At 38.2% G+C, this 27414-nt stretch overlaps 1 protein-coding gene across 3 annotated transcripts in view; it reads left to right on the forward strand.

The window, feature by feature from the left end:
• grin2ca (glutamate receptor, ionotropic, N-methyl D-aspartate 2Ca) overlaps positions 1–24696 on the forward strand; it is a 59062-nt gene extending 34366 nt beyond the window's left edge. For all 3 annotated transcript variants that reach the window (XM_057345419.1, XM_057345418.1, XM_057345420.1), the window contains 9 exons: positions 2876–3087; positions 10807–10975; positions 11699–11852; positions 12969–13094; positions 13295–13524; positions 15953–16113; positions 16902–17089; positions 17159–17391; positions 19775–24696. In XM_057345419.1, the coding sequence (XP_057201402.1) occupies positions 2876–3087; positions 10807–10975; positions 11699–11852; positions 12969–13094; positions 13295–13524; positions 15953–16113; positions 16902–17089; positions 17159–17391; positions 19775–21355 (3054 nt within the window). In that variant the 3' untranslated portion in view covers positions 21356–24696. The remainder of the gene's footprint in view (positions 1–2875; positions 3088–10806; positions 10976–11698; positions 11853–12968; positions 13095–13294; positions 13525–15952; positions 16114–16901; positions 17090–17158; positions 17392–19774) is intronic.
• Positions 24697–27414: the final 2718 nt, after the last annotated feature.

The following is a 27414-nucleotide window of genomic DNA, read 5'->3' on the forward strand; positions in this document are numbered from 1 at the left end:
TCCCTCAGAAACCATAAGTAAAAACCTGCTTGTTTGCGCGAATCACTTCAAGCCGGAGTGCTTTATCAACCTGGGACAGTACAAGCAAGATTAGCTTCAAAGTTGTTCCTCAAGAGGGATCGAGACCAAATGAACGAGTCAAAGCTGCCAATGTAAGAAATATTTATCAACAGTCTGAATTGACGTACATGTTCCGTATATATAGGAGGATAACGTTAGCATATGATAGCGAAGGGAGCTAAATCAGTCAGGGGCTAAATATAACATACAAAGCCAGTGTTAAACTTACTCTATATTTATATGTTATTTGGAAAATGGGCACTTGGAGTTTAGCTGTATATACTGTATGTTAATACATTATGTGCGTTAATATGTTGAGCTGCTGCGAGCTGTTTGTTTTGCTAATGAACAGGGCGAACACTGGGGTCAGTTTTGTTTAGGCAAGCATACACGCACAACGTGAGCGCATTAGGATGCGCTGTTTGCTGTGACAGATTTTTTAGTCTCCGGACGAATGATTTGAGACGTTTAAAATGAAACATAATTTAGCTAAACCATTGCCATGGCAGTACTACACGTGTGTTGTGTTGACACGCCGGACAGAAGGGGGGGTGGGGTTCGCTGTAACTCATTATCATTTAAAGAGACATGCACCAAAACGGGTTGCTGTGAGCGTAGCTGTTTTTGACGAGGCAAGAAGGGTTTTAAGCAAAATATGTTCCAGACATTTCACGAAGACCCTAATAAATCATACCAACTTGTTGAAAGTGCTCATCCGATGAGTCCTTTAAGTACAATATGAACAAATTCAAGCGTGGGTTTAAATTAACTTAGACATTTCACATCTGACCACATTTCGGGTCAAAACAACCCAGCATACTGTAGGTTATAGGTTGTATCAACTTTCTCCAAATTTATCCAAAGACACCCCTCAGTGGAACAGTGATCAAGCCCTGTAACTGTTCATCCTAACCACATCTTTTACAGTCTCATTATGTCTATCTGACGCACCGCTTTACTTTCCCTGCCAACCCTCGAGATTGATTCACACACCGACTTTAACATATATATTCTTCTTTGTGTTGTATTAACTCTGGGTTTCTTATCTTCTCTCTTTGAGCCTGGTGAACAATAGAGCAACGCTCTCTCTCTTCTTTCAATGCATGAGACTTCTTCCATCCTCAGACATGATAAAGAACTCATTGCTTCATGACGACAGCTAGCATGATGAAAATCTTTAGATAGAACGGATAGTCCTGAAACAGCAGTTTTGTGTGTTGTACACGCAATTGTCTCGGCTCTTATTGGCCGTCTGTCTCTCAGGGCAAAGTCCATTGTCCTCTGCATCAGGTGCAAGATTTACAACTTTTATCTGTATCTAGTTTGCACATCTATTTCGGCGCCGGGTTGAGCCAGTTCTGTGTCGTTCCAAACCTCTTGCTGCAGACGTAATTTACTAGGCGGGTAAATCAGCAGATTGTTCTTTACAAACACAGTGAGGATGAAAGCTGGTGATAACTCTTTCTTTATGGTTTGTCTAGTGTCATCTTCCCATGACATCTTTGTTTATCCTCAGGCTTGAGGGGAGAATATTAGCGAGAAGACGCCAAAGGTTGGCCTTCAGTCACCGTGTTTTGAGAGATAGTAATTGAAGCTTCAATACTTACACCGGACAGTCTTCCATGTATTTTATATTGAGTATATCAGTCATTTTGGAGCACTGGCGAAGGAGCCAGACAAGACACCGGTTTCTTAAATATGAACTTACAGCACAGGTGAATGAAGTAAAGGTCAGATATTGCACAGAGTGAAAAAGTCTCTTGCCACATAAACTGTAATTAGTTTCACGAAGCAGTGATGTGTTTCCTGACCTGTGGTTTATACACTGATGAAAAAGCTCTGCCGTATATTACAATTTGTCTATACTGCTAAGTCCCATAAAAATCTAATGAATATAATTATTACACTAAGATTATTTAATAAAGGGTAACCAGCAGAAAGTGCTTAGTCAGAGAAGCACATCCGCTTGTAAATTAAATGCAATCTTACTTTCATTTCCCTGATTAGATCGAGGACGTTTTCAATCTTGTGTATGGTATTTCTCTCACGGGTCTTGTCTTTGTTTTGATGGGTGTAACGGTTACTGTATTTGTTTATTCATTTGATGTCATTAAGTGTAACGGGAAATTAACACAGTAATTCTGCACAATGAATACAAAACGACCCAAGTGTAATTGTTAATAGAGGAAAATAACAACTCAGAATGTAGAAAACAGAAATGGTTTTGATTTACGAATTGATACTTTTGCATTTATGCCTTTGGCAGACACTTTATTTTAAGGGAATATGTTTTAAGTGGAAATGCTTAGCTAAAAACTTTTACTGCTGTTTCGGAGAGCTCTTAGTGTTAAGATCAAATGTTTTGTGAATACGGGCTTTTTCTTTTTCTTTATACACATCTTTGCATTAAGTGCAACAAAAGTCTCTTTTCGTAAATGACAATCCTTCTGTGTAGTTTTTATTAAGTGCAACAAAAGTCTCTTCTCGTAAATGACAATCCTTCTGTGTAGTTTTTATTTTTTACTTCCTTCCTGGCACAAAAACAACGCTAACTACAGAAGGCAAAGAAAGCACTGAAATCCAGATCACAATTGGAAAATGCTTCCATTCCAGTAATGAAAACACCATTAATGAACCCTATAAATCACAAATGGTTTAATCAAATAGGTGTCAAACTTCCACGCTCTGCTGGGTTAAATGGAAAAATGTTGAAGCAGTTGGTAGGATGTTAGCTATACGATCTGAATCTGGGATTCTTGCACACCCTTTATGTTTTAAAATCTCTTAAGATAAAATCTCTGTCTCTGTCCAACAGGTGGGAAATTATGAGTTTGGTATACTGCAAATGAGATACCCTGTCTGGCCACGTTACGGGACTTACTTGGAGACCGTGTCGGATAACCGTCACTTAACAGTCGCCACGTTAGAGGAAAGGCCTTTTGTCATTGTAGAAGCTGTGGATCCAGTTACCGGCACCTGCCTCAGCAACACTGTTCCCTGCAGACGCCAATCAAACAAGACAGAAACGTAAGTCATGACACATTTTTTTCAATGAGCTGGTCACGGTGCATTCTGGGATTGCGTGCTGATTTACAGTACAAATTGGCTAAAATGAGGTATCATTTGGATGAGGCGCAATTGAGTCATCTTCCTTTTGGAACGACTTTGCATCGTACCTATGTTGTCTTAAAATGCGGCCTCTGGCTGTAAACCTAAGCTTTGAAGCAATGCTATCATGTCAACGTGAAGCAAATTTCCCAGAACTCAAAAATCAACCAAGACTTTATCAGCACATAATAAAGGAGACTTGGGTCATGTCGTAAAACTGTTTAAATCTTTATCATTATACTAAAGAGAATGAAGTAATGTGACGTGGTTATTTAGTTACAGTTCTCTTTGATGCAGCTCTCCTGAGTGACCAGATGTTCCTGCTATTATTATATGCAAATTTTCTGCAATAATAAACTCGAAACAATATTAGACAGACGTGAGTGCAAGCTACTGAACCGAGAGAGGAAATTCTGCCAAAAAATAAGGATGACGAGAGAGAAACTAAATATCAGACTGTAATGTTGGATCACAAGAAGAGATTTTACCCCTGTGTATTCAGGTAGTATTATGTTCGGGCTGGGAAATTAACTTTTTTGCCCGCCAGCCACAGTAGCTGGTAAATGCAGACTTTTACCAGAGCCCCGTGTATGTTTTATGTATTTTTATACTTTTTTGTTTTTAAATGCTGCAGTTTTTCTATCTGATCTCACAGGAATTCTAACAGTTTTACGAGGTGGCTTTTTGCGTATCAATTTGTACGCTGTGAATCGTACCAAAACTACGATTACTAGAAAAAAACAACCCCAACCCTAACATCACTGGTGCAAAATCATACTAAAATGTACGAATGAGATGGTACAAATTCATTTGAATTAGCCAAAATTTGCCACATTGAAAAATAGTCAAGTATTCAACTACAATATTTCTCTCATAATGTATTAAGTCACACTGTATTTAACCATTTTTAAAGCCGCAAACTTGCTTTTGCATTGCCATCTCTATTTTAAACATTGCAGCTAACTTTATACACATCTTTACATCTTGTCAAAGTCAAATGATGTCAAACTGATATTCCAGCAAATTCCATTCATAAATGATTATCATGAGCTTACCATTGTGAATCAGTTTTGAGCACTCATTTAATTTATGTATTTGCTTGAAGTCCCAGCAAAATAAAAAATTACAATTCCTATTTTTTCATGAAATATTGCAGCGTTTATTGTAACTAGCTTATCGGTGTGGGTCATTCTCTTTTTAAAATTCACGTGCCCTCATAATCTTCAGTTAAAATCTGAGAATGCACTTCCGCCCTCTACTGATGACGTAAATTAGACGGCTTGGGCGGAGCATCCGTTAACTCCTCCCCTTCAACTGTCAGTCTGCTGCCAGTTTCATTTCAAAATGCAACGGCTGTTTTTAAACATCCAATCAAATCGCAGTGAAAAAAACAAGCCACGCCCACAGTTTTCTCATTCAAAATTCCGTTTCACTCGGAAATGCGTCAGAATACGGAAGTAAAAACGACCTTCGCGGGAACTTGAATAACTGATTTTTGTTTATTTTGATCATTTGCAGCTTTAAAGTGTGAATTGACTGAAATTATGAGCAGCTTGGAAAACAACTACAGTTTCCAAGTTGAAGCAGCTTAACTTGCTTGCAGCTTTATAGTGGCAATAAAAGCCATTTATGTAAGTTTGTCTGTTTTTCCATCCCTTTTGATCTCTGGTGTTCAGAATGCACAACCTGTTTAGATCCAAGCACAGATAACATTGTATCCTCACAGGGTTGTGTTTGCCCCTCATGAGAACTGAGAGTCTGCTCTCAGCATCCGTCTCCAAACACACAAAAACATTCTGTTTGGCCTATTAACAAATTATTTAAGAATGGTTTTGGACTTTCTGCTCATTACGCTAACGGCAACCAGGACGAGCTCAATAAAAATGAAAGAAAGAAGTATATGAACCCAGCCAGCTGTCGGCAGAGATGGGCAGAAGGGGAGGGGCTGTTTGTGTTGGGTCTTTATTGATCATTTGCTTTGTGTTGTTGTCACGGGGATAGTCAACCAAAGCCAGTGTGTGTGTGTGTGTGTGTGTGTGTGTGTGTGTGTGTGTGTGTGTGTGTGTGTGTGTGTGTGTGTGTGTGTGTGTGTGCGTGTGTGTGTGTATGGTGGGTGTTTGGAGTGAGTCATAAAACCTCTAATCCCCGTTATGGCACACACCATTAGTCAAGAGGTTACAGGGGAGGTCAAAGAGCGAAAGCCATTAGAGCGCTCTACATTTTACTGCACCACCACACCACACCGTCTCACATTTTACCTGCTTCTCTTAATCACTTTTTTCAATAAAAGGGATAGTTCACTCAAAAATATATATTTTGTCATCATTTTTTCACCCTCATGTCGTTCAAAACCAGTATATGTCTCTTTCCTCTGTGGAACACAAAAGAAGATATTTTGAGAAATGTCTTGGTGGTTTTGTATCCATACAATGTAAGTCAATGGAGTCCAGTGTTGTTTGATTAGCAACATTCTTCAAAACGTCTTCTTTTGTGTTCCGCAGAAGAAAGAAAGTCATACAGGTTTGGAATGACATGAGGGTGAATAAATGATGAAAGAATTTTCATTTTTGGGTGAGCTGTCCCTTGAAGTGAATGAATTGTTATTCTGCTTTCAGATCCACCTCAAAAATCTCAAATAAGGCTTATCTGTTTACTTTTCCTCTGGCAATGTGAAATAAACCATAGTAATACAAACAAATCTGTTTTAAGTGAAGAAACCCAATGCTAACAGGCACACATTTAACTCCAAATCTAATGTGAATTGGAAGCAATCAGGAGTATCGACTGTGTCGCTTCGAGTATGTTAAAGTGTTGATATGCAGTAAAAGCGGTTTGGATGGATGTTCTGCCACCCTGCTGCAGCCCACATAATCTTGTTAATGTGAACCGGATTGACAGTTCTACCGTTCTAGTAATACGTTTACTGAATGAAATTGAGTCTTGTCCCGCCGCAGCTCTGTCTCAATGCAAAGCAAAGAATTTGCACTTGAATGACCTTCTTTTATACTTTTAGCCACTTTTATTTATAAAGAGAATGGAGAACACAAAAGAAGGTATTTTGAAGAATGTCGGTGACCTCCATTGACTTACATTATATGGACACGAAACCACTGAGACATTTCTCAAAATATCTTCTTTTGTGTTCTTTTCTGAATGATGTGTCATACAATTTAGCATCAGGGTCATCAACTCTGGCCAAAGTCAATGATCCAGCACAGTGTTTCTTTCCTTAATTTAGGTTGAATTTGGTTTGGCCTGACCGTCCTTCCATCTGTCAGAGCTGCGACAAAACACAAGGACCTGCCGGGACGGCCACTACCCATCCACCCACTCACCGCTGACGTTACACCCGTCCAAACCCTCTCCCAAATGTCCTCCTCGTAATCATTCCTGTTTTAGTTACTGTTTAGTTTTGGCCAATTATCGTGAAGACTACTTGTTATAAATTCAGAATGCAGCGTTATTTTCTGTCAAGCCGTAAGGACGACACATCATTAGTGCCGTCAGACGCCATGAATGGATTTATTGGAGCTCTTGTTAATCATTCACGATTGCATGTACGTTCAGCTCCGAGCTCTTAATCAACAAAACAGAAAACAGGCCACACTGGGAATACAATGTAACGGTAATGAGGCACAACCGTCACAGAGATGTTTTCCATTTTCCAGACTTGCTCAAAAATGGCCTTGTTTATTTATTTTCTGAGGGTTGCAAATCGGTTGGCACAGACCATAATTAAAAATAGTTTAAGTAACTAATGGTTGAGGGAAATGAGATGATTGTCTCGTGGTTGACCTATTTGAAATTTCTTGGATTTTAAAAGCTACACAAATGCTTAAATTCTGAACATTCTGCAAAATTGCAACTCCTAAAAATAAAGGTGCCAGAAACGGTACTTCAAAGGTTCTTAAAAGAACCATATTTATTCTTTTTTTAAATATGTAAAATTGTAAAAATTATCTCATAGATCAAATCACATCTCATACATCACATCACATCTCATAGATCATATCACATCTCATACACAGCAAAATCGCCAGTGTTAAAAAGGGTCAATTTGCCGATTTTACTGTGTACATCACATCTCATACATCACATCTCATAGATCAAATCACATCTCATACATCATATCACATCACATAGATCACATCAAATCACATCTCATAGATCACATCATATCTCATCTAATACATCACATCATATCTCATAGATCAAATCACATCTCATACATCATATCACATCACATCTCATAGATCACATCTCATCTCATAGATCACATCACATCTCATAGATCAAATCACATCTCATAGATCACATCTCATCTCATAGATCACATCACATCTCATACATCATATCACATCTCATAGATCAAATCACATCTCATAGATCACATCACATCTCATCTAATACATCACATCATATCTCATAGATCAAATCACATCTCATACATCATATCACATCACATCTCATAGATCACATCTCATAGATCACATCACATCTCATAGATCACATCACATCTCATAGATCACATCACATCTCATCTAATACATTACATCATATCTCATAGATCAAATCACATCTCATACATCATATCACATCACATCTCATAGATCACATCACATCTCATAGATCACATCACATCTCATAGATCAAATCACATCTCATCTAATACATCACATCATATCTCATAGATCAAATCACATCTCATACATCATATCACATCACATCTCATAGATCACATCAAATCTCATAGATCACATCACATCTCATAGATCAAATCACATCTCATCTAATACATCACATCATATCTCATAGATCAAATCACATCTCATACATCATATCACATCACATCTCATAGATCACATCAAATCTCATAGATCACATCACATCTCATAGATCAAATCACATCTCATCTAATACATCACATCATATCTCATAGATCAAATCACATCTCATACATCATATCACATCACATCTCATAGATCACATCAAATCTCATAGATCACATCACATCTCATAGATCAAATCACATCTCATCTAATACATCACATCATATCTCATAGATCAAATCACATCTCATACATCATATCACATCACATCTCATAGATCACATCAAATCTCATAGATCACATCACATCTCATAGATCAAATCACATCTCATCTAATACATCACATCATATCTCATAGATCAAATCACATCTCATACATCATATCACATCACATCTCATAGATCACATCAAATCTCATAGATCACATCACATCTCATAGATCAAATCACATCTCATCTAATACATCACATCATATCTCATAGATCAAATCACATCTCATACATCATATCACATCACATCTCATAGATCACATCAAATCTCATAGATCACATCACATCTCATAGATCAAATCACATCTCATCTAATACATCACATCATATCTCATAGATCAAATCACATCTCATACATCATATCACATCACATCTCATAGATCACATCAAATCTCATAGATCACATCACATCTCATAGATCAAATCACATCTCATCTAATACATCACATCATATCTCATAGATCAAATCACATCTCATACATCATATCACATCACATCTCATAGATCACATCAAATCTCATAGATCACATCACATCTCATAGATCAAATCACATCTCATCTAATACATCACATCATATCTCATAGATCAAATCACATCTCATACATCATATCACATCACATCTCATAGATCACATCAAATCTCATAGATCACATCACATCTCATAGATCAAATCACATCTCATCTAATACATCACATCATATCTCATAGATCAAATCACATCTCATACATCATATCACATCACATCTCATAGATCACATCAAATCTCATAGATCACATCACATCTCATAGATCAAATCACATCTCATCTAATACATCACATCATATCTCATAGATCAAATCACATCTCATACATCATATCACATCACATCTCATAGATCACATCAAATCTCATAGATCACATCACATCTCATAGATCAAATCACATCTCATCTAATACATCACATCATATCTCATAGATCAAATCACATCTCATACATCATATCACATCACATCTCATAGATCACATCAAATCTCATAGATCACATCACATCTCATAGATCAAATCACATCTCATCTAATACATCACATCATATCTCATAGATCAAATCACATCTCATACATCATATCACATCACATCTCATAGATCACATCAAATCTCATAGATCACATCACATCTCATAGATCAAATCACATCTCATCTAATACATCACATCATATCTCATAGATCAAATCACATCTCATACATCATATCACATCACATCTCATAGATCACATCAAATCTCATAGATCACATCACATCTCATAGATCAAATCACATCTCATCTAATACATCACATCATATCTCATAGATCAAATCACATCTCATACATCATATCACATCACATCTCATAGATCACATCAAATCTCATAGATCACATCACATCTCATAGATCAAATCACATCTCATCTAATACATCACATCATATCTCATAGATCAAATCACATCTCATACATCATATCACATCACATCTCATAGATCACATCAAATCTCATAGATCACATCACATCTCATAGATCAAATCACATCTCATCTAATACATCACATCATATCTCATAGATCAAATCACATCTCATACATCATATCACATCACATCTCATAGATCACATCAAATCTCATAGATCACATCACATCTCATAGATCAAATCACATCTCATCTAATACATCACATCATATCTCATAGATCAAATCACATCTCATACATCATATCACATCACATCTCATAGATCACATCAAATCTCATAGATCACATCACATCTCATAGATCAAATCACATCTCATCTAATACATCACATCATATCTCATAGATCAAATCACATCTCATACATCATATCACATCACATCTCATAGATCACATCAAATCTCATAGATCACATCACATCTCATAGATCAAATCACATCTCATCTAATACATCACATCATATCTCATAGATCAAATCACATCTCATACATCATATCACATCACATCTCATAGATCACATCACATCTCATAGATTAAATCACATCTCATAGATCACATCACATCTCATAGATCACATCACATAGATCACGTCACATCTCATAGATCACATCACATCTCATAGATCACATCTCATAGATCACATCACATAGATCACATCACATCTCATAGATCACATCTCATCACATCTCATAGATAACATCACATCTCCAAGATCATATCACGTCGTGTCATATATCATGTCATATATAATTATATATATATATTAGGTGTGTGTGTACCTAAACTATATTTTAAGTTCAAATGTGTACCCAAAAGTGAGAAAATCTGACAAATCCAAGCAAAATCTCACTTTAGAGACGTTCTTTTTTGTGAAGACACTATAAAAATAGAGTAAATAGAGTAACTGTAAAATTGCAAAGTTGTCTCTAACTGTGTATAATAACTATAGAAGTCATGGAATGGAATGTCCTCATTTAGAGAGAAATCTAGAAAAATAAACGTGTGTGTGCGCGCGTGTACTTGGCAATAATTCTGTCATTCTAATCTCGATGTTCTCTCAGGATTGTTGGACACACCGAGCCCTACACCAAACTCTGCTGCAAGGGCTTCTGCATTGACATTCTGAAGAAACTCTCACGCAACATCAAGTTCTCCTACGACCTCTACCTGGTCACCAACGGTAAACATGGGAAACTCGTACGTGGGGTTTGGAACGGCATGATCGGAGAGGTGAGAAACCTTTGAAATTACAAACACGTTTCTTGTTTTTATATGATTTGCTCCTGCTCCTGAAATAACCTTCAAGAGCTGATTCCTTTCATTTTTAAGCCCAATCCATTCCCATTAGATCAAATCAAGTCTAACCCTCCCTTTGCCGCATATGTTTCACTCCTTAAAAAATCACATTGTGGAAGTAAAATTACTTGCAAACTAATTCTAATGTTGACTTAAAACTCATTATTTGTATAAAGCAACTTTGTATTTAGCAACAGTGATGTCGAGTCAACATGAAACACAGCACAGATTTAAGACTCCAAAATGCGTCCTAAAAGGTTGCACGTTCCAGGGTACGTGACTGCCATTGTAATGACTTAAACAACCTTGTAAATAAACTTCTCCATTAAGCATGTTGACGTCTGATGCACAGCAGGTTCTAAAGAGTCTCGGCCTGTGACGCCTGACCGCTGCTTTGTCATTTTCTTCGCGATGCAGAAAAATGCTTTTGTTCACTGGGGCATTATGAATGGTGTGGGAGGGAGACAGAGAAACATGTAGATGCTTTCATCCAAAGCAAATGTTAGGCAAATTCATGTTTAAAAACACAAAATACAATTGACAGTTACAAAGGTTGAGAACTCGACATATCTCTTATTTAACTTCTCCAAACACATTCTTTACACTTACTTTGGTGTGAGTAAGTCCCTTTTCTCTCGTGTCGCTCTTCTTTCTCAGGTGTTTTATAGAAGAGCAGACATGGCCATCGGCTCTCTCACCATAAATGAGGAGCGCTCTGAGATCATCGACTTCTCTGTGCCGTTTGTGGAGACTGGAATCAGTGTGATGGTGGCCAGAAGCAATGGAACAGTTTCTCCGTCCGCTTTCCTGGGTGAGACGAACTTTCAGCCTGACTGTGCAACAAAACTACTATGAAATGATTACATCTAGACTTGCAGTCGGCATTTGGCATGTGATTTTATTCAAAATGCGTCAAGGTTTACATTTGATCAGTATGTGTGTTTTCTGGGGACTGGGTTGCCAAGTCTGCTGCTTTCCCGTGGAATTGGGCTATTTTTAAACTGTTGCACGCGGGTACGGATACGCAGGTTTGACGTATTGCATCATTTATTAGACTGAAATGTTTGTATTGAAATATTTTACACAATATATTTTTTATTCTACCAAAGATAAAACTGCTGGATGATGATACAGAGTAAGCAGATTTTTGTTAGATAGTCTGCGATTACACGGATTTTGTTCATAAGTTGTCAAACTTAAGGTACATTTTTATTTATGAAAATAGACTGTGTATAATTATTAGTATGCAGTGAGTTTCAAGAATAAATTCAACTCTCTGTAAGTCGTAAGTGTAAGTATGTAAATTTTATGTAATGAATAATAGTGACTGTAAAGTATGTCTTTAAACTTTTTTTGTACGTCACATTTTGATATTTGTGTTATGCTATTATGGGCTGGTGTCATTGGGTTAGTTTTAATTGGCCATTGGGATGGTTTTGTTACGCAGATCTGGCAACCCTGGATCAAATCCAAACATAACACAAATTTGGTGTTAAGTAAATCAATTAATAAACTTTACCTGTAGGTGTACTGTTACACTGAGACATTTTATGCCAACAGATGACGCTGGACATTCTCAAAACTTATTTTTACTTTATTTTTTTAAGTCTATCTGTTGTTTTAGATTTTAAGTTTGAAAACCTAACTTAAATGTTAAATGTTTTGCTGAACATGTTCAATAAATGCCACTTTGTTTTATAAATTAACATGAAATGCAATGACATTCATGCATTTTTAAGTGTGGTTTAGATGTCTCAATACATTTGGGACCACTGTAGGTACCTAGAACAAAGCACCAGTAAATCTATATTTTTAATTAATTACAATTTATTCATTTTTCATTACAATTTATTTCACCTTTTTAATTCCACGTGAATTATGAATTTAATGGAATATAAAGAATTTGTCTTGTTTTTGTCTCTTTCAGAGCCATACAGCCCGGCCGTGTGGGTGATGATGTTTGTCATGTGTCTTACTGTTGTTGCAATCACTGTGTTTGTGTTCGAATACTTCAGCCCTGTGGGCTACAACCGCAGTCTGGTTAGTGCCAAAGGTCAGTGTTCACCCTCTCCGTTACACTACAACACATCACGGATTATTCACAGATATATGGGATTTAAGTAACCTTGGTTTCGGATGGTTCTTCTAAAATTCATTAGGAGAATATTGCTCTTCCTAAATCTGCCCAACATTAGCAACATTAGCATGTGTGATGGCAAGACATCTGAAGATGCATCATTTTCGTCTGTTAAGATCCAGGTGGACCAACATTCACCATTGGAAAGTCAGTCTGGCTGCTGTGGGGAATCGTCTTTAACAACTCGGTGCCCATTGAAAACCCCAAGGGCACCACCAGTAAGATCATGGTGCTGGTGTGGGCCTTCTTTGCCGTGATCTTCCTGGCCAGCTACACTGCTAACCTGGCAGCCTTTATGATCCAGGAGCAATACATCGACACTGTGTCCGGGCTGAGTGACAAAAAAGTAAGAATAGTAAAACTGCCAGCATCCGTCTCATCCGAATGGGCATTTCACTGGCATGTTTTTTAATTAAAGCTGCCGCTCAGTGGAACTACGAATGTGACCACTGATTATGATGATATATTGTTGCATGGAGAGAGAGAGGTGATTAGAGATACTAAATGTTAAAAGTGGAAGAGAAAGTAAATCAAACGTCCTTGCCAAGATCCAGCAAACCTGATCACTGATTCTAATGAGACTTTTATAGACTTTTAAAAACATTAAGAAAACGTGTTGACAAAATAATAGTGTGGCTGTTTAAAGAGATGGTTCCCCCCAAAATAAATAACCGTCATCATTTATTTACCTTCATATCATTCAAAACCTGTATGTGACTCTTTCTTTAGTAGAACAAAAAAGAAGATATTTTGAGAAATGTGTCCATACAATGGAAGTCAATGGGGGCCCAATGTTGTTTGGTTAACGTTCTTCAAAGTATCTTCTTTTGTGTTCTGCAGAAGAAAGTCAGACATGTTTGGAATGACATGAGGGTGAATAAAGTATGAATAAAATTTCATTTTGGAATGAACTTGGCCTTTAAATGTGGTGTCGACATAAGTATTGTGGACATTGCAATATACCAGTATTGACAATGGTTATTGAAAAGTTATAGCATCATTTACTTAAATTCAGTAGATATAGAGATAAATGAACTATTGTGGGTTCTTTTTAGTTATTATAGCTAATTAGTTTTCATATCCACCAACACTTCGGTCAATGGTTTCTGAAGTAAAATTCAAAGTTAATTCTGATTGGTTAGTGAGCCGGCAGTGTCTTGGCACGTCGTGGTGAATTTAACTTCGAATGATACTGACAGCAAATGACAAGCATCGGCCAAAAAAACATGTTCACCCACAATGTCAGGGAAAAGTGAAATGTTTAGCTACACAACTGTCTATAAAGAGTGAGCAGGAGTGCAGGAATTATACCTCGACAGCAAAATGCTGGTGAAGCTGGTGCTTCCAAACTACTCCAACTTTTGATTTGAGCAGCTGTTTAATGTATATTTGCTGACAATTTTTATTTATGTGACTTAAGTTACTTTAGATTAACTGTTTTAAATTAGGAGCGTCACGATATACTATTGACAATAACTGTGATATTAAAAACCACAAATATCACGTTAAAGTGATAGTTCACCCAAAAATGAAAATTCTGTCATCATTTACTCACCATCTTGACATGTTAAACATGCGTGATTTTCTTTCTTCTGCAAAACACAAAAGATATTTCGAAGAATGTTGGTAGCTAAAAACTGTCGGTCCCATTGACTTCTATTGTATGAACATAAAACAATGCAAGTCAATGGGGACCAGCGGATTTCAATTAACAACATTCTTCAAAATATCTTCTTTCGCGTTCTGCAGAAGAAAGAAAGTCATTTTGACCACAATAACCGTGTTGTGAAAAACTGAAATTGTGACAGCTCTATGCTAAATGAAAATGACATTCCAATTTCAATAATTGAAGGAAACTTTATTTGGCTACTAACATTATTGCATGGTAAATCTTGACAGCTAAATGGACGTTTCACGTAAATGCTTAATGCACAACGCAGGGATGTCAAAACCCATAGGCATATGTGTGGCATACTGCTTTTTCTTAGTTAGCAGCAGCATTTTTGTGAGGACTATAGGACAGATGAAAGACAACATTGATGCTGTCCTCTTCCCTTAAATGACCGCAAAAACATTGTGAATGACGCATCCGCTGACACTAGTGTAGGTCACATGCGTTCAGCTGGAATACAATCATGTCCTGCTCCTCAGAGACGCTCCTCACTCACTCAAGGTTACCTACATTACAGCACAATTGTTCACATCTCCAGTTCTGAAGTGCTGCCTTTACTGGCTGCATTACATTTATTTGATGTTGCATTAATGAATATGGCTGGAGTCATGTAGAAGCAAATGAGTACAAATCTTAGAAGCGGAAAAGTAATATTGAAATTCCACGGATTCAGCCAGGCAGCGGAGATAAATTCCTAGCCTGAACAATACGAGCGGGGAATTAACTGACTGAGAAGCACTTTGAGGTTAGCCGATGACACAATGGATTTTATCGCTGTGGTCATTTTTTTCAGGATTAATCCTGCACATATGATCACTGTTGCGTGGATTTAGACTGCGTTTAATGCGACGATTGTGACAGGATCGTACGAAGGCTGAATTTTGAATAAATTCACACACAATAACCCAGATTAGAGAAACTCAATCTCGTTTTCCAGCATTGCTTTCCCAGCCAAATCCATTATACTGCTATATCTATAGTTACTAAAATCTATTACAATTTTCCAATCCTTAGCCTGTAATTCATCCAGCAAACCATTTTGATTGTTAATAGGGTCCAGTGTGTGTTAAACATACCAACTCTCTAAAACACAACATTTCAGTTCCAGAAGCCACAAGACCAGTATCCTCCATTCCGATTCGGTACGGTGCCCAACGGCAGCACAGAACGAAACATCCGGAGCAATTATCCAGAGATGCATGCTCACATGGTGAAGTACAACCAGAAAGGTGTGGAAGACGCCCTCAACAGCCTCAAAACCGGGTACGTTCACTAAAAAGTATTGACTTCACTCCTTTTACTTGTTACTAGATGTATGTATCTGGACACATCAGATATTTATCTGTCTTTGTTAAAACTCAGTCTGACTTTGCCCGTTCTAATTTCTGTCCATCTAATTCAATATCAAATAAAATGAGAGCTCAACGAAAACATTTCTAGTGACTTCCCTGATAGCACACACACATCTGGAAGACATCTATTTGATGTCTGCATTTACATGTGCAAGACGTATGTTTTTTATTGATTGCTCATTTGTAATACATCTCCGAGACGTCTTTTGTCAGATGTCATATAGACATCTGGAAGATGTCTGCAAGATGTTTATTATTTTAAAAGTATGTTAAACTGCTCTAAGACGTTTATCAGATGTTTTTACACAGCAGATGTTTTCCAGATCTCCAGATCTTTACCAGACATCTTACAGACGTACATGTGCTACTGTATATATTTTTCAATTGGTTCAGTTGGAATTTCATAAATGTATTGCTTGTGGCAACGGTTTTTCAACCAGCTCAGTTACATTTTTGTACATTTTACAAACACCCATTGAAAAGACTAACAAGTCAACAGAAACCTTTGAGTTGGAGAGGACTAAACGTTTTTGTTGAAAAAGAGACAAGCGATTATCTCTTACTTAAGACAAAGCACACAACAAGAACACAACAAGAACTAAATTAAATGAAAATATAACACTAATACTATAGTGTCTGCCACATTCATGAATGCGAAAGTATCATAATCGTGTTGACAGTGTTTTTATTTGCTAACAGGAAGTTGGATGCCTTCATATACGATGCAGCTGTGCTGAACTACATGGCTGGAAAAGATGAAGGATGTAAACTCGTGACTATCGGTAGTGGGAAGGTGTTTGCAACTACAGGTTACGGTATCGCGCTTCAGAAAGAATCTCGGTGGAAGCGACCCATTGATCTGGCTCTTCTCCAGTTCCTCGCTGATGGTAACTTCACTTCTAAACTTTCTAACATCATCACAAGAAGTCATTGACTAAAAATATCATGTATCACAGGTGAAACTCAGAAACTCCAGACCGTGTGGTTGACTGGCATCTGTCGTAATGAGAAAAAAGAGGTGATGAGTTCTAAACTCGACATCGACAACATGGCCGGAGTGTTTTACATGCTTCTGGTGGCCATGGGTCTCAGTCTGCTGGTCTTTGCTTGGGAACATCTGCTGTACTGGAAACTGAGACATTCTGTCCGCAGATCTGAACGCTTGGACTTCTTATTGGCCATCAGCAGGGTACATTTTTATACTATTCATATTTTGCATTTTTTTAACCTTGAACTTTAAAGCACATTGGCCCTCATTACTCAAACAAACGTAGAAACCAGCGTACATCCTAGCAGAAAAATCAGCTCACATGTGAAAAATCAGTTTACGACAAGACTCACGTGTGATTCATTAAACTTTCGTATGCGGCCAATTCCGTCGTACGAATAATCGTACCTTTAAATGCAACGGCTGAAATCGATCGTAATTTACATATCACGCCCCTATAAATTCAGGTTGTAGACGCCTCGCACCTAGATTTTGCGACATGGAGAAACGTAATCTGGCCAAATAGAGGAACTTTTCCAGTTTAGAAATTGAATCTTTAACCTTGAACAGCGGAATCAAAGGAACTAAAAAAAACAATTTGGAAAGACATCACTACTGCGGTCAACAGCGTTGGTGTAGTGAACCGAACTGCGGCTCATCAGGTTTGTATTTTCTATTGGGTATGTATGTTTTGTAAATATCACCACAAATTATTATTGTTTCATAAAAAGTTATGTTGTTTTAAATTACTATGTTTGTATAGTGCATTTAAATAAAATTATCGGTCTTCAGTCTTGAAGAACTTTTTTTTGAGCTAGCCTACATTAATGTGTTAATGTAAAAAATGAGTGTAGATATAAATTACTGATCATTTAGAATAATGTTTATATCTAAATGTTTTTACAAATGTTTTCATTTATTTGAAGAAAAAATGGTCTGTGTCGGAGGAGACAGATGCATGGTTCTAAAGAAGATAAATGTTTAAAAACTAATGCTGCTAATCGTACATTTCTGGCTGCTTAAATCAAGCACGCACAGTTTTATGTTTGCTTCATTTATTTTTTTCTCTTTCAGATCTGTTGGACTCAAGAACCAGCGGTCTTCAGCCCCCACAAAACAGCCTGGAGCCTGCCACACAAAGCCAGGCAACCTCTTGCTGTGACCCAGTGCGCGTCTTTCACACACACCCAAGCACAAATAAACATCGCACAAATAAAAAAACATTAAAGCATGCGTGCTGTCTGTTTTCATTAGAATGCATATTTGTCAAACAAAGAAGCTATCACCTTGCAAAAAGATAAACTTACCCATTGCTTGTAATTATATGGATTATTGTAGTTTTTAATGATTTACTTTTAATTGTGTATTTTAATTGTCGTAAATTATCTTAGAAGTAGCCCATTTTTTACTCCAAAGCACCCGTTAACCTAGTAATTTCAAACAATTAAATGTTCATATAATTAGGCTAGAAAAGAAAATACTTTATTAAAGGAGTCATATTGCATGGCTAAAACGAATATTATGGTTTGTTTTAGATGTAACGCAATGTGTATACCCATTTAAAGTTTAAAAAACGTTGTATTTTCCACATACCATGCATGTTTGTATCTCCTCATTGCCCCTCCTCTCTGAAACGTGCTGATTTTTTACGAAGCTCATCGCTCTGAAAAGCGAGGTGTGCTATGATTGGCCAGTTCACCAGTGCGTAGTGATTGGTCGAATACTGCAAGCGTGTGAAGGAAATGTAACGCCTCTTACCATATTCGGAACATCAGGTTCCAAAGCAATTGTACTGACAGACGATACAATGAGATTTTCAATTACGCCCACCTTAACTACGTGTAGATTTGGGCGGTCTTAGTCAAATCATGTTACGTAGATTTGCCGGGGTGTGGTTACACGAGGCGTTTCAGGCAAGTCTGGTTGAGCATTCGCTTTTAGATAGAATGCATCTTTTGTTCCCACACTTTCATTTGTGCAATTTTACGTGTCTAATACATGCATGGACAACTTATAACACACCAAAAACACAGAAAAACACGTACTTCCGCCATATGACCCCTTTAATGTAATGAAAATAAGAAATCGCTTTGGAATCTATTTACATTTGTTATACCAAACGAAAGAATATATATATTTCTATTTGTCATTATTCCTTTTCAGTTATCAAAACGGTAAAGCGTAGACGGACCTTCACCTTATCTCAAAAATTGCGTATGCGAGCTGTCATGAGATTTGATCGTAGCAACTGCTTATGTCCATACTGATAAATGCCAAGTTTTGCGTGGAAGCAAGCGTACTCACAGTTTTCTGGCATATGATCGTTTGATAAATGAGGGCCATTATGTAAAACAAAACCTAACCCTGCCATTATACGAAAAGTTGTGAAACTTACTCTTCAGCAACATGAAATATCACAAGGAATGAAAAATATAAAAAGGAAAAAATGCAAAACGTACAGTAAGAACTGTCAGACAAATCTATGAATGGAAGAAGAGCCTTTAGAAATAGTATCTAGAAAAGAAACTTATTCATCTGAACTTATTTACCAATGCAATTCAAAATTGATTCTCCTTTTTTGCAGGGAATCTACAGCTGTTATAACGGTGTGGAGGACACAGACCGTAATGGGAACCTGCAGAACCCAGATGTCACCACCAGCTACACTCAGGCCAACATGCTGAAGATGCTCCAGACGGCTAAAGACATTGTCTCATCCACGAGAGTGGAAAATTCTTTGGACAACGCCACCAAGACCATCGAGAACTGGAGTCGCAGAGACCCCGAGTCTGCCAGAACAAGTCTTCCCACCTGCCTCATAGGAACTGACTTCAGCCACAGTCGCCTCCCCTGCATTTCCAGCGTCACAGACAACCATTCCTCTTACCCTCAAAACGTGGATGGCACTGCTCAGCACCTGCTGGAGAAGCCTCACGTGGGGATACGGCCTACCTCACTGCGCTACACCCTTCCCGCACGAACCAGCCAACATCACATTTACGAACGAGCGCTTCCCATATCTAGCCTCAGCACTCCCCACATCGCCATAAGAGACCCGCCGCCTCCGACGGCCCCGAAACCCCACATGTACGTGGATCCGTCCTGTCACCACCCTACCTCTCGCTACGTCCCGTACCGTGATTTTCAGGTACCGGACATCTTCGTGGAGAACCAGGAACTTTCGGGAAGCCATAAACAATACAAGGCAGGTCTCAGTCGACAAAAGAGGTCCCACAGCTACGTGGCGGCGTCTCCAGAGACTCGACGGAGGGACGACTATGACGTTCCTCAATCCTGTCTGGCCGATCTTAAATGCAACCATCTCATGGAAAACCATTCCCACACCACACCCTGCATGAGAAGCCACTACCAGAGAACCACGTCAAGCTGCAACTCCTGCACAAAGCTGTATCTAGAACCAGACATGGATGACATTCCACTTCTGGGGAAGGACAAAATCAACCGCCGCGCCTCTTTTCTCAGGGCCACGTGGGGTGGCGACCGCATCCGGCAGGTGGACGAGAAGCCCACCACCTCTGCATCTTCTAGCAACATGCCTGACCTTTTCCCGAGAGTTTTAATGACGAATCCCAAGCCCTCGAAGATGTACGGGAGCGCCGGCAACAATCATCGTTACAACATGGCGGTGGAACCAGCCTATCTGGACCCGGCCCATATGGGCTCCTACCCGTATAAACCACAGAAGATCAAGTACTCAACGTCCATCCGTCTTCCATCATACCGGGAGGCAATTCTACAGAACACGGCAGCCCTGCGTCGTTCCTCCTCCACACTAGTGCACGGACACTATTCGACGTACCTGAACTCGTACACGGACATGCCCGTGTACCTGGGGCCTTTACCGCAGGGACCCGCCCATTTCCACGACCACTCCAAAGACATGTGCCACTTGTTTCCCTGCGTCAACCATTGCCCGGATAACGCTGCCCTGGTGCCCAGGTTAGGCAGCAGACACACGGCGTACCAGAGCACAGCTATTGGGGGCTACGAGGGGCCCGGGCGCTCGAATGAGCAGTTGCTGCACACCGTGCCAGTGTCTTCTGTGCGTAGGGACCGCAGGCAGGTTCTAGTTGCACGGAATGTACACAGTCCCTACACCCCGAGGCCCTGGGGGAGGGTGTCTAGTCTGGAGTCAGAGGTGTGAAGCCCTTTTAGGATGTTAGACGGTGTCCCTAACAGGACAAAAACTGCTCAATGGAATCAAGCAAAAAATCGGAAGGTGTACTACAGGTGGTAATCTCAGTGCAATAAAACAATAAGACTACAGGGATGGGCCGGGGGAATGTAGAAGTGATTACTGTGGAGACTTTCAATATAATGAAAATAAAAGTTAAAATAATATTGAAATGTTTATTATATATAATCTATTGATTGTTAAAGCGTTTTTAATGACATTATACCTACTACATTAACAATCAGATATAGCATGTTTTATGGCAGCTTTAAACCAGAGGGGTTTAAATTCACAATGTTTTATTTCTTTTGCCAGGGCGCTCTACTATTTTAAATCTGGACCCTATTAAACTGTAGAATTTTATAACAGCTACACAAAAACGTCTTCCAAGAATTTTATAAATCCAGGGGTTTGAGAAAGCCATGTTAAATCAATTTTGTCACTCCGCAAATGTAATACAGTTCTGATTTTCGATGAATGATGAAAAAAGTGATTTGACATCTGTAGTTCCACAGCTATTTCACGGTTTAATAAATGATGGGATGGCCTGATGGCCAGTTGAAAGAGACTCTGTTTGTTCATTTTGCAAATGATCATCAGATTTTGTTTCATTAGCAACCAAACCTTTAACTAAACAAATGAAATATAAGCAGATCAAACTTCTTGAAGTGATATCCCAGTTGATTTTTGTGATCAGTAGAAGGTGCTTTTACAGTTTCTCCTTTGAAGCCATTGAGTGAGTTCTGCAGTTCCGAGGAAGTTGGATGACTTGAGATTTGAAACGTGTAAATGATGTCCAGCAGAACAAAGCCATCTTCATTCTCTGTGTGTGAAAATGGTGTGCTTTTGCGAATCCAAACGAAGAACTGTACATTTGTAAATCTAATTCATTTTACACTGTAATGAACCGCTAACCGCTAAATAACTTTAATTTATTATTTTTTACTTTAACTTAATGTGGGAGGAGTGGAAAATAATAATAAAAAGTAAAATAAAGTATAAACTAAGGATTATGTATGACGTGCTTTAAAGGGACATGAAAATTCTTTCATTATTTATTCACTATCATGTCATTTCAAACCTCTATAACTATTCTGCAGAACACAAAAGAAGATATTTTGACGAATGTTGGTAACCAAACAACATTGACCCCCATTGACTTCCATTGTATGAACGCAACACCACAGAGACATTTCTCAAAATATCTTCTTTTGTGTTCCCGAAGACGGAGTCATATCCAGGTTTTGAATGACACGAGGCTGAATAAATGATGACATAATTAGTAATTTTGGGTGAACTATCCCCTTAATGCATTAAAAGGAATTAAAAAGACATGAACATGCCTGACACTAAACAGCGGTCATTTGTTTGTCGACCCGCTGCTGTCTTCAGCTATAGTTGCGAGCAGGTTAAACGCTGACTCAGCATGGTCGTCGGCTTCCCGAGGGTACCTTAATTCATCTCTCAACATTCATCTTTTCGTCCCGCAGAGATCTTCTGTAGTCTCGACCCTTCCCGAGGGCCACACGAGGTCTGGAAGGGCTCCAGCTCCACGTCTGTAAAGATCAAGGGTCAGTATAATAAAGGCTGGACGAATGGTGCTGATTGACCCGAGGGAATCCTCTGTTTAATCGCGCTGGTTTAAATTGATGCGCATCTGGGCAGCGAGCCAATCGGCAGGGACGCGCTATCGACCTACAGCGTCAAGCCCCTCTTCATTTAGTCCCCTTGAGATGAAATGAGATGAGAACATAACTGATGACCATGAAGACCAGACTCTTGAAGGAGGAATGAAACCTTCAACTCCCCTTCCAGTGGACTGTCATCAAAGACAGAAAAGAGAGTTGGTAAAGAGTTTTGGTCTGTGAATGTGTAACATTCATTTTCCCGGCCCGGCTATTGTTATCAGAATTTATCTGCCAATTTCCCCAATCAGAAGATTTGGCGTCTCACCTCAAAGATGGAATGCAGTTGGCACAAAGACACAATCTGAGGTTTATCCCTATATCTCCACAGTCTGATCCGTGTTTGTCTAACACAACACAAATGATCCCTGACGGACATAGACTAGTTAGATGACTCATGCAAATGTTCTTCATGATAACTGGGACACGATGGATGGATTTCTTTCATCACCTCACGTGTAGCAGTGGGAGGGGTTTCAGAATGGGCGTGGCTAAAGAACAGAAAGGTTGAGAACTATGAAACGACTATATGTGTACAAGAGTACTGTATGAGCATGGCTAGAAACAAAGTATGAATATAAAGTCCCTCACAGATGAGATTTATCATGACTGATTTGTTCTATGGAGAGGTGATCCATTTTTAAGCCTGCGTCCAGTATCATTTTTAATAACTGCAGGAGTGAATGATGGTTCAGAGAGGCCATGTTTGATTGCATTTAATGAGAAAGGCCGGAGCTTTTGTATCTATATAATAGAAGTCAATGGTATCAATGTTGTTTGGTTAACCAACGTTCTTCAGAATATCTTCTTTTGTGTTCCGTAGACAGAAGAAAGCCATACAGGTTTGAAACGACATGAGGATAAATAAATAATGAAAACACAATTGCATTTTACTTGTGTGCTACTGAAACGTCAATCTTTTACAAGCCAAATCAATCACGGATGTCTGCATCGGGTCATTCGCTAAACCCCACTGATGCAAATAAACCACAAAGGGATGGAACGAGCCAGACCCTGATGTATTACGACTTCATCCACAATCTGCTTGGCCTCCATCCAAGTTCTAACAGAACCGGGGCTGTAAACTCATGCCAGTAGCCCACCGAGAGGGCAGCGTCTAGAGCTTCGATTCTGTGGGCAGATGCCAAGACATCTCGGGCGGCTCAACGGCGTGTGCCGTGAGTGAGGTGGCACATGGACAGTAAAGCCGGTGTGAACTGAATGACCGAGGCAGATTGTGGACCATGATGGCTTCTGATCTTCGCCATCCATTATTATGCTCTTGCAGATGGGTCGAGCTCCCATAGGGAGATGCTGCTCACGGTCACTCATCTGGACGCTCAGATCTCTCATATGGGTGGTTAGCCGCTGATGAGCTGCTGGGATAGTGGACAAAATGATGAAAACTAGACTTTCAATTGTACTTGGCCATGGAAGTCACGGTGGGTGGTTGCCAGAGCGTTGCCATTCAGTTGCTAAAGTGTTTTAATGAAAGGTTTTCCCAAAACTGGTAGGTCTGATGTCAATATTTGGAGGTTTAGATACCATGTTAATGCTTAAAGTTTCTATAGTCAAGTGAACTGTTACATCCATAACGGTCCATATTTTTCATAAATATCTGCATCAAAATGATAATAAAATAATTATTTGATGGTCTATGAAGAGCCATCTTTTCTCCATTTGCTGGGTATTATTGCTTCTGGTTCTGGTACATTTTAATTCACAAAAATTTTACAAAGTATGTTGTCTACCAAAAACGTCCATTCTTTTTTGTCACATGCATAACACATTGATTTGTTTCTCTTTAAAAATAGAAAACACGTGCATGGACTGATATTTTTCTGATGTCTGGACTCTATCCTCAGGGGTTTAGTAAAATATAAACAGACGATTCAATATATTATTAATAAATACATTCAAGTTTTGATTGAAAATGTCACATCCATAATGTTGGAATTGCCCAAATGTACTGTATATGGGACTGTTTTGCCAAGTGAAACTCATAAGTCCAACTGCTGTAAAAGTAATGGCACAACTTGCTTTAAAAAGCTATATTTTAAAAAGATATTAATTGTACCGCTGACAAACAGTTTAGTACAATACTTTGGGTTAGTTTGTTCAAAAGAGCTGTGATGTCCACCAATGACTAACAATGATCTTTTTTCCAATAACTGAATAGAAAATGCAGTACATCTAAGATAAATAAATTGGTGATCTGCAAACCAAAAATCATATTAAAGACAGTCAACTCATAAATCAGGAACTGCTACATTTCTCTGAAAATGATGTTACATTTATGCATTTGGCAGATGCTTTATGTACATATTAAGCTACAGGAACAGATTATCATATTGTTTGATTTACACCAATGGAAGCCATACAATCAGTTTGCCAGGATGGTATTTGTCAGAGTAAACTGACATCTCATTGCTATCTGTTGAAATGGTGGATTGCCAATTAACCGTTTCATTAATTAACCTATGTGACAAATTAAAGCGCTGTTGTGATGTATTGGATTTGAGATCCCTGGTGATCTTCTGTCATCTTATCACATGTTAATTTTAACGACAGTACTTTATTTCCAGAGACACACACACACAATAATTGATATTCTCCATACAGAGAGGCATTATGAAGCAGCATTCTCCGCACATCCTCGCCCCGAATAAATTACCTCACACTCCATAAATTTTCCCAGATGTTACGAGTCACCTTGAGAATAGCTCTCTGGATCCTATCAGTACAGAAGGAGTGTGAGAGGAAAGAGAAAGAAGTAGCTTGAGGCTTCAATGAGAGCGAGCAAACAACACGAAATGAAGGCAACAGAGCTGTATGCTAATGTAAAGCATATCTACACTTATATACGCGCATAAAATACACATTAGTGACAATAATGGGGCTAGACAACCTACACTCAACCATTCTCATGCCATCAGAGCATTGAAGATTTCACATACGGTTTGGAACATGCGGTTGTTCATTTATGTTGTGCCTTCCTGGGTTTGAACCTAGCACCTTTGCTTTACTTTCCCAGATATTTGAAATATTTTTGCATTTTTATATTTACAGGTTTACTACCTTTGCATATAGAGATTCAGGTCAGAATAAATGCACTATATGCAGAAATAACTTACACTGATCTTTGGAAAATGTTATTATTTTACAAGGTGTTGATTTTGTATATGAATGTATATATGTATATGAATGACTATGTATATGAATATTAGGGAAAAAGCAGGCATGAGCAATGTAAGCCCAAATGTTGTTTATATTTTAAAAACAAGGAATCATGATTAATTATTAGTTAAAATGTTGCGTTTTGGACCAATAACTTGAGAATCTTCATTCTTTTTCTAGTTAATATACACTGTAAAAAATACTGTAAAATAATATTTTTCCTCATGTAAAATTACATGTTTTTCATGAAAATTTTCAGTATTATTCTGTAATTTGACAATTTTTCAACCGTATTTCAAAAGTGAAAAATCTGTTAAGAATAACAGTACCATTTTGTAAAATGTATATATTTTTTACAATATATTTGGGGAATCTGTAAAAAAATATAACAGTAAAATTCTGTAAAATTATTACACTTCAAAATTCAAGTGCAGTGAACTTAAAATATGAGTTCTGATTTTGATGAGTAATACCCATGACTTTGCGCTTCAATAGTTAGATTATTTATGATTTATCAAAGAATAAAAACTTTTTTTGAACTATTTGTTAATAAAAGATCACAGGGGTTCACACTCTTTTTAGTATTATTGGTGGTTTTTGTTGTAAAAAAAATTCTGTAAGGTGTGACGTTGGGTTTAGGGTGGATCTTTATCGTTGTTTAGCCACCTAGTAAAATGCGTTAGTTTTAGCCAGATTAGACTTTGCGCCTGAGATTTTAGGGTTTGATTGGGGTAAGGGGTAGCTTATAGCCGTTTTGTGAAATATGAGCGACTTCCTCTGGTATCAAGTTATAAACATATAAATGTATATACAGTATATGAACAGGTATATACACCAGTGATATGTAATGTATATCGAAAGTCGTGCTGAGTGCACGACAAAAAAAGTCGCGCTAGTGACACGAAAAAAAATCATGCTGACTGTCACGGAAAAAAATTGTGTCCGTGAACACGAATTAATAGATTTCGTGACTATATCATGAACTGCCTTAAGACAGCTCAAGTTCAAGCATTCCATGATTGACAGAGTCAGTCATGATTTTATTTCAATAAATTAACAAAAAGTTAAGTAACGAGTTAAGTGAACTAATTTTTAGTACAGTCTGCTTGCGCTCTATGTTAAAGGTGCCATGAATTAAAACCACAATTTTAACCCGAGCTTTTGTTA

The sequence above is a fragment of the Triplophysa rosa genome, linkage group LG11, assembly GCF_024868665.1.
Source record: "Triplophysa rosa linkage group LG11, Trosa_1v2, whole genome shotgun sequence".
Classification (NCBI taxonomy): domain Eukaryota; kingdom Metazoa; phylum Chordata; class Actinopteri; order Cypriniformes; family Nemacheilidae; genus Triplophysa; species Triplophysa rosa.